General features: G+C 34.4%; 1 protein-coding gene across 1 annotated transcript; it reads left to right on the top strand.

Annotated features, from left to right (window-relative positions):
• Nucleotides 1–5533: 5533 nt before the first annotated feature.
• LOC108481619 (uncharacterized) lies at nt 5534–5968 on the top strand. The gene has a single exon (XM_017784729.1). The coding sequence runs from the start codon at nt 5534–5536 to the stop codon at nt 5966–5968; it is 435 nt and encodes a 144-aa protein (XP_017640218.1).
• Nucleotides 5969–9298: the final 3330 nt, after the last annotated feature.

Here is a 9298-nt window from a genome sequence, read left to right as displayed (position 1 = left end):
TTACCTAAAATACCAATCCACGAAGATTTGCACGATAGAAAAGTGAACAAAAATCAAAAGGATGGCAGCCAGAAAGAAAAGTCTAAAAAAGAAAAAAGTTAGAAGAATACTCCAAAAAAACATAGAGATTTTCGGTAGGAGAGAAAAAAGAAAAACAAAAACAAAACTAATCAGATTTTTTCCAAAATCCTTAAATTCACTCTCCCACTAACCTACTTCTCAAAATTCTAACTTAACCCAAATTATATTTGATAATCGAGCAAAAACAATACCCACACTAGCGCGGAGATTCAAACACAAGACCTCTACACAACACACCTTTACCAATCTAACCAGCAGGCTCATTCTGGTATGGAAATACAAACAATTAATTATAAGCCCGCTGAACAAGTATAAGGCTTAAGTCAGAAAAATACCAAAATTTTCCAAATGCAAGGCTTGAACTTGGGACCTCTCACACACTCCTAGAACACTTAACCACTGAAGCAGATAAAAATTTGTATCACATTTACACAAAAGCCGAAATAAGAATTTTAGGGCGTTACAGTATGCCACAATCTATGTAGTGGGATATGATTGATCAAGATAGAATTTGTCCCTCTTACATAATGGGAGCAATATCTTAGGCCACTTGATGAAGTGAAACTAGAAATGCATGGCCATGCTCAAATAAGTTAATATGAGATATTACACTTATTTGTTTATTGTAGTCTACTTCAGGTATCAAGAAACATGAGATTGGACTTTGCAAGTGTGACTATTTCATGACTTGTGTCCAATCGAGTTATAAAGGACAAAAGGATAGAATACATGAAAATTTATCACATAAAGGTTATGTCGAACCATGAGTTCCTATAACTTGGGTAGCAATGATGCATTGCTGGATGCCACTCATTGCTTATAACATTAGAAGTGTTCTAGTATTACTACCAATATTATAATAGCCTACAGGGTCACACCTTATGGTTGAAACGAATAAAATCTAAACATAGTTGGTATTAAATTTAACTATCACGAGAATTATATTAATTATTGAATTAATTTAATTTGATAGTTAAATAATAAACACAGTATATGTACAAATTTGTTGTGCAAGAATAGAAAACATAGTTAAAATAAATGTATGAATTTGATTCATTTAAAATATTAATTATGTATTGCTTATCGAAATTATTAAAATAAAGTGTTATAATAATTTCAGTCAAACGAAAATATATGGAAATTAATATCTTTTGGAAAGGATATTACATTATGATATTTTCCTTATATTTTTTGGAACCAAAAAGGGGTGATTCCACTTTTAATATAGATATTAAAATAAAAGGAAATCATAAAAACCCTAAGGTTACCAATATTAACCACAAAAAGGAAAAGAAACCTAGGTCTAGCAGCCACATTTTTTTCAAAAAAAAACTCTCTGAAACATTCAGAGAGAGTTTTTGTCTGTTCGTTCGCAACGGGGTAGACTACTTAGAGGTCGGGACGATTCTGTTGTGGCTTAGGATCGACAATGTGCAAAAGGGATAAAACCAACAGCGGTTCCTTCGTATTTTTTAGATTTCATGTAACACCCTAAACCTGTCCTACACGACCAGACCAAGTCCAAAGAGTTAAATTATCAATATTAGGAAACCACACTTATAACGCAGTTAAAATGAAACCATTCAACATATTATATCCATCACAGAAATTAACTAACTACATAATCCTCCCAATATCACAATAGCATAGAATACTGGAATTACTAATAGTAGAATTTAAAGGAAAGCTAAAAGGGTTTGACCGAACTCCAGCAGCGCCGACCCGTTCAAGTCTGAGAGCCACCTAAAATCCAGTCAACAACGAAATAAGTTGTGAACTCAGTACGTAAAAGATGTTTGTTCAATTAAAACACTTATGTAAGATAGTTCTCGAATCCCATGATTCAATTAGATAACAGAAGCAATTTCATCTCAGATACAGAATAGTTCAGTTACATACGCAGAAGCAATTTCAATTTCATATACAGAATAGATCAGATTCATATGCAGTTATTCCTACCCCCATCTGCTACACACCATCTTTGGGCATCCCAACACACCGTTAAGGGCGTTCAACGTCCAACCAACCCTACACACCATAGAGTGTCTATCTGACATGTTTATAGAGATGCAACCTAGCTGCTTGATGGAAATGCAACAAAACACCAGATTAGTATTTATACGCATCGTGGCTTAGCCACTGATTCAGAGCAGATTACTTCTTTCTTCACAAAATCCCAACCCATGCAAATGTAGATTACAAATATCCATAACATGTGTTCAGTCATTCTAATTCATTTCACAAATAGAAATTACATATCAGTATCAGAAATAGCCATAACAGTACACATACATTTATATCATCCATATATCAATCTTAGAGCATCAGAGAGTCCTCATACAATCAAATTCAGATCATGCATACATTGTGGAGGTCAGTACTCGTGTTGGACAACACTCACAACCTCAGAAACAAGATCCGGATCCTATTTATATGCCATATGACCTAGACACTTGCCCATGTCCTTGTCCGTTTGGCTCACACAGCCTGAACATACATCCATGTCCTTGTCCATATGGCTCACACGGCCTGGATACACGCCCATATCCTTACCCGTGTGATTCACACGGCCTAGGCACATGCTCATGTCCCAGGTCGTGTGGTCCTAAATCATAAGTAGTGAGTTACACGAACTAAACACATGCCCGTGTCTATTTCCTATGTGAACCCTGTACTAACATGGCCATACACGGCCTGGACACACGACCGTGTCACTTGCCCATGTGTTCAAATTTGATGAACAGTAAGTTACACGGCCAACCACATGCCTATTTCCCTGGCCGTGTGGCTTCGATAGCCACATTTTTCGGCATCTGAAATTCACAAAATTAAGGGTTTTTGGCAAGCGCTTGAAGGGATTTTGAAGCAATAACAACATAAAGGATCTCCGAATCCTAAAACAATCATTCAGTCACACAATTAAGCCCTTTAATCAACAAAATTTCTCAATTATGGGCATAATGCTTATGTCAAAAATTTCAACACGAGACCTTCAATAGAACCAAAACTTACCAAAAATTCAACCACGATCACTGAAATTATCATGTTGCTATTCCCTACTTTCAATATTCTCACCTAACAAGGAAACAACCAATCGTTTATCAAATGTTCTCACAATACACAAAATACCCAATTCAAAGCAAGTTATGAAAATAAAGAAAAACTGTAAAAACGTTCAAATTGACAGTGACTTACTCGATAGCCTTCCAACCAATGGCTAACAATAAAATTTCAACTAATCATGTATTTCTTACGACCATGATCAGAAAAAATAAAAAGAAAAGAAAAAGAATGAAGAATAAAAAGAAAGAAAAGTAACGAAGGAGAAAAGAAGAAAACTTAAGAAAAAAATTAAAATTTGGAACTAACGTTAATTAAAATTTAACATCCAAGCAAACTTCTAGCATTTGACAAAAATATTCCTTATTGTCCTTTCTGGGACTCGAACACAAGACCAGAGAGTAAACAGATGTTTAGCTAGTGAACCAGCAGGCTCATTCTTGATACAAGTTTATACTGAATTGAACTTAACTATGTAATGCATGGATAAGGGTTGTTTTTAAAATAATACAACTTTTAGCAATGCGACTTGAACTCCAGACCTTAAACATAAAAGTAGAGCACAGAACCACTAGGGGTGTGCAAATTTCGGGTAAAATCGAATTAATTTGGTTAACCAACCGAATTCGATTAATCAGTTGATTAACCAATTAATTTGATCGGGGTTCGGTTAATAATTTTTTAGAAGTTCGATTAACGGTTAATTCGGTTCAAAATCGATTGGTTAACTGAATTAACCGAATTTAATAAATAATATTATAATATATAAATATTCAGTCGGTTTGGTCAATTTTTTAGAAATATAAATTAATCGGCCAGTTAAGTCGGTTAATTTTTTATATGTTTTATACTTGTTTTAACCAAAACTAAATATATATATAAATTTCGATTAATTCGGTTAACCAACCGAATTAACCGAAAAAGTTCGGTTCGTTTAATTTTTTTTGAAAAAAATTCAGTTCGGTTAACGGTTAAGGGTTTAAAAGGATCGGTTAATTCGGTTAATGGTAGTTTGGGTCGGTTAACCGATCTGGAGTTAACAGTTAACTTACTAGTATTTCCGAAAGGGAACAATGGTTGTTCCAGTAAGAAAGGTCATAAAAAAAACAATCCTACTCAAAATTTTTACTTGTGCGACAAAGTCAGTACACACAAATCCCCAGATTTATCACTGTTCTAATTTTAACAATCGACTAAAAAATAAAACATAACATATTTTTATTTTACATGTTGTATGTTATGGTTGATTTGCACGATGTTTGGGAATGCTTAGTTATAGCCTGATAACACATTTATTTTATTATTTACAAAGGCTGTAAATTTATAAATATAGTTTGTGTGTCATGTCTTTCTATGCTTTCTATTGTATTTCTTTTATCATCTTACTCCCTCGTATGTAAAACGAGTTTCTATAATTTGTAAATTTGTTCGAGCTACTGCGGACTAAAGGAGTTGAAGGTAGAGCTACCTAATGCAAAGAAGAAGCTTGAGAAGCATCTTACACCCTTAGGATTCCTTTCGGTTCTCCTATTGGCTGAACCATATTAGTTTTATGTGCTATAACCATTGCATTCTATTTACTACTTTATATTTTTCATGTATGTGATGCAGTGGATGATATATTAGCATGTATGTTATTAAAATTGATGAGATCAATTAAAATATTAATAAGCCAAATTGACTATTAATGGTGAGATAATTGTATTTAAAACCCTCAATAAAATATTAAGTTAAGATAGCCTTCCAATATTTACCCTCGTTAAAGCCTCGATCAATACAATGTGGGCTATGCTAAAGCGAAGTACTTGTATCTATCTTGGTCAAACGCGAAGAATAAGTAAGTGATATTCGTTGGTTATAATATTGGTTAATAACTTAACTAGGTTACTCTAATAAGATTAGAAACCTAGAGGCAAGAGATTTGGATAATCATGATATGATTGGAACAAAAGTTGTCCACCAAATAGTAAGGAGTTACATTTGATGTAATTAGCAAGTGTTGCTTATCTAAATAACCATAATCTTGAGAGTAAAGCTAAAGCTGACTTGAGAGGAGGTAAAATACAGATCCTTACCCGCTAGAAAAACTTGAGAGAAAGGATTTTTTGAAATTAATATATGAAGGTTATTAATTTTGAATAAAATAGTGGGCGCATCATTTAATAAAGTACTTTTAATGATTGTAATAAACTTGGTAAGTTTACTCATGCACATATTTCACTCCTACAGATTTATTATGGCAAACAACACAAACTCATTATCACAGTGATCCATCCTTAAGAAGGACAAGTTGAATGGCTTAAACTTCCTTGACTGGTTCTGTAACTTCAGGATTGTCCTCAAGCAAGAACGTAAATTGTATGTCATTGAAGAACCTATTCCTAATAAACCAATGACTAATGCCTCTAGAGCTAAAAAGGATGCTTCTAAGAAGCACCTTGATGACATGGTAGACATAGGATGTCTAATGCTTGCTACTATGACTCCTGAACTTCAAAAGCAACATAAGAATATGGTTCCTTATGATATGATCCAGCACCTCAAGGAATTATATGAGCGGAAAGCATGTCAACAGAGGTATAAAACCTCTAAGGCTCTATTTCGATGCAAAATGGTAGAGGGAACTCCTGTGGGAACTCATATTCTCCAAATGATAGGCTATATAAAAAGCCTTGAAAAACTTGGATTCCCTCTAGGTGAGGAATTGGCCATCGGTGTTATTTTGCAATCTTTGTCAGATAGTTTTAGCCAATTTGTCCTTAATTTCAATATGAATGAGATTAATAAGACTTTGCCACATTTATTCAGCATGTTACGAACTGCTTAAAGTAACATGAAACAGGCTGGACCTAAGCCCATTCTGATGGTTCGTAAGAACAAGGGCAAAGGAAAGCCGGAATAATTTTTCTACTGTGCCAAGGGATATCCCAGCGACCCAAAACATCCTTCGCATGATAGCTCTCATTTCAGCCCAAGTTTCCACCAATCGTTCTCTATTTCTCCTCCGACTCAAATTTAATTGGTCCCACCAAATCATGGCATAATCCATAAACTCAATGGCAGCTAACTTAGCCTTCTTGAGTTCAGAATAGTTGTGACAGTCAAAGGAAAGCTTTATCTTCTTTTCCTATCCTAAGTACGCCTCCGGGTCATTTCTTCCTTGGAATGGAGGAATTGTCAATGTGATATTTCCAAGGTTTTCATCAACCAATTCACAGCCTCGTCTTTCCCTTGGTCTTGTTCATTTCGCCTCATGCTAATGACAAAACCTCTATCATTATCATCTTTGTCATTACCATCATATCCGTAGTTATCGGATCTATTCGAAGCATTTCCTTCTCCACACTTAGGGTTCTTGGAGATCTTCCTCATCAAGTTCGTGCCTCCACTCATTCCAACCTTTTGTTGATTGTTTCAAGTCTTTCATCCAACAACCTTCGCATTTCGCGTATCAAAGCTTGTGTTTTCAAATTAAGTACTCCTTCACGTCCTCTTTCATGCTCATTTTGCAGCATAGTGGCTATAAAACAAGAAAAGATTAGTAAATGAAATAAAACCTCACATTTCACTTCCTCACAATTTCACTCGATTGATTGAAACACTCTTATCGTGTTTAGACTCAATCATGGCTTTTACTTGCTTTAATGTGCTCACCACTCTTGCCTTTTACCTCTCGATTCTCTTAAGCTCTTTAGAACGTTGGAGAAGAAGTTAATCAAAATCAATCTTGTAGGCGTGCATGTAGGTGGAAATCTAAGGAAATGGAAATAAGATGGTGAGAATGACGCACATGACTCGAATAAACCAAATTTGAATAAGAAATAAAAATGCGAAAAAGGCTTATACTATCTTGCTAAGATAGACTCAAATTGACAAATTGGAAAGTAATTTGGTAGTTCGGGCAAACTGGAAAATCTTGAAACAAAGAAAGAAATTTTCTTTCACCAAAACTTACCAAAATGTGTAGAACATCTACAACACTATTTCATTGAAAAAAATTTTATAGGTCTCCAAACTTCTTTTTTACTTTCGAACTTTTTCTCTTTTTTCTATAGATACATATATTGAACTTTTTTTAAAAATAATATCAAGAATTAAGATACGATACCTGATCAGAAAAATAGCTATGATACCAAATGACGTGAGCTCGTAATCGTTAGATGATCACAAGATCACTTTTGTTGCCCAACTGTTTCTAACATATATGAAAACAAGTTAAAACAAAAGAAAAAGATAAAATAACAAGATAAGGAAATACAAGACTTTTGACACGATAACAAACCCAGAAAAGAACCAACGATATAGGAGATCATGTCACGTTTTCTATAAAGTTGTTAAGGAATCGAAAAGTATTAAAAAAAATTAAAACCCGTCAACTATAGAGAGCTAGGAACCACCGATATAGTTGATCGCCACACTCAGGATATAGATAAGAAGGGGAGTGATAAGATTTAAAGGGTTGAACGCCACAAGACAAAGTCTTGATAAGTTCGTGGTGTTCGTGAGATCTTAGAGAATAAACTCTCAAAATATATTTTTGATTAAAATCAAAATTCTAACCTTTCAAAGTTACAAAATGCAAAATATTTTAATGCAAAATATTTATAGACTATCCTAGGTAGACAAATGGTCGAATTCGGCCTTAAATGTTGTACATGAATCAAGTCGTACATGAATATAAATTCCTAGGTTCCATGTATGACCGAATTCATCTTCTCTTGCAATTCATTCCCCCTTGACAACTTCTTGGTGTTCATGAATGAATGAATGGTCAAACATCTCCCTTCGACGTGCATTGTAACACCCAATACCCGGCCTGAACACCAGGCTGAATATTGAGATGCCACACTATCGTCTCATGTCGACTTCATTGTAATTATCATAGTTGAAATACATGCAGTTTCATTTTACTTTAATTATTCTAGCATTTATAAGAATATCAAGTCATGCAAACTTAGTTTAGCAATTAATCATACTAACATACGACAAACAAACATAAAATGTACATATCTCGAGCATTGGAACTACTTAGCAAATTTTCCCAAAAAATTTTACATAGGTATCAATACCACCACTATGGTACCGTTATTTCCTTTAAGTGGTATTGATACCATTGGGAAAATCGATACCAAATTAGTATTCTATTTCTTACCAAATTTCAAAACATCAGAAAATATCGGTACCTTTCGCAAGGTATCGATAATTACAACCGGAGTACCGATACTCAGACCAAGATATCGATACCAAATTGATATTCTAACTCCCTACACTTTCAAAAATAAAGAGGTATCATTCTAAAAGCCTTAATATCGATACATCTGCTTCAAATTACAAAAATTCAGCATATAAGAGCATTTGAATCATTCAAACCTAGTCCCTAAACATCATGCTTCTTTCCTTTAGTCACATATGCATCAAAATGACTAAACAATAAACCAAACACCAAGTCCAAGTTCACAAGCTTCCCAACATATGCAATATACAAATAATCCCCAAAACATCTTAATAAACCGATATAATGTCTACCACATTGCCTTTTTATTCCCTAGAACTAGAATAAGCAAAACTCCTACTATAATAAGTAAAGAATGGCTTGGATCAATCCCTCGACAGCCACACTTCTCACACCGAGAACACAATTACTCTACAAAGGATAAAATGGAGTGGGTGAGCTTAACAAGCTCAGTGAATACCTAGAATAACCACTACGGAAACAAGTCATCACGCATCAACCAAACAACATACAGCATATTCCCAAAACATCATTAACTAAGTGTCATGATTCACATATTTAGTCATATTCTATGCATTCTTTTACACATTATTTATACAAACATTTAGGCATACATATATCAATTTCTGACAGACATCAATCAAATATAAGCACATATAATTACATTTAGTTACAGTATATGATAATTTGGCTCTTGAGATTATGAAACATAAAGTGGACTCTATCACCACTCATCGGGTACATGGATCTCTACACACCACACATAAACTCGTAGAGTCAAACATATCCCATAAGCGAAGCATATAGCTAATGTTCTGCAACACACCACACATACATATCCCAGTGAATGGAGCTCGGCTCACATTCCTTTATCTCTCCTAAACTGTCACTAGGCCTCAACGCCCCATATATCACAACACAAAT

This window comes from Gossypium arboreum, chromosome 1, assembly GCF_025698485.1.
Source record: "Gossypium arboreum isolate Shixiya-1 chromosome 1, ASM2569848v2, whole genome shotgun sequence".
Classification (NCBI taxonomy): domain Eukaryota; kingdom Viridiplantae; phylum Streptophyta; class Magnoliopsida; order Malvales; family Malvaceae; genus Gossypium; species Gossypium arboreum.
The sequence above is the reverse complement of the archived record's forward strand: the minus strand, read 5'-3'. Positions and strand labels throughout refer to the sequence as shown.

Bases quoted from the DNA above. Each gene is read 5' to 3' on its own strand.
- LOC108481619 (XM_017784729.1), top strand. From the start codon at position 5,534: ATGACTAATGCCTCTAGAGCTAAAAAGGATGCTTCTAAGAAGCACCTT.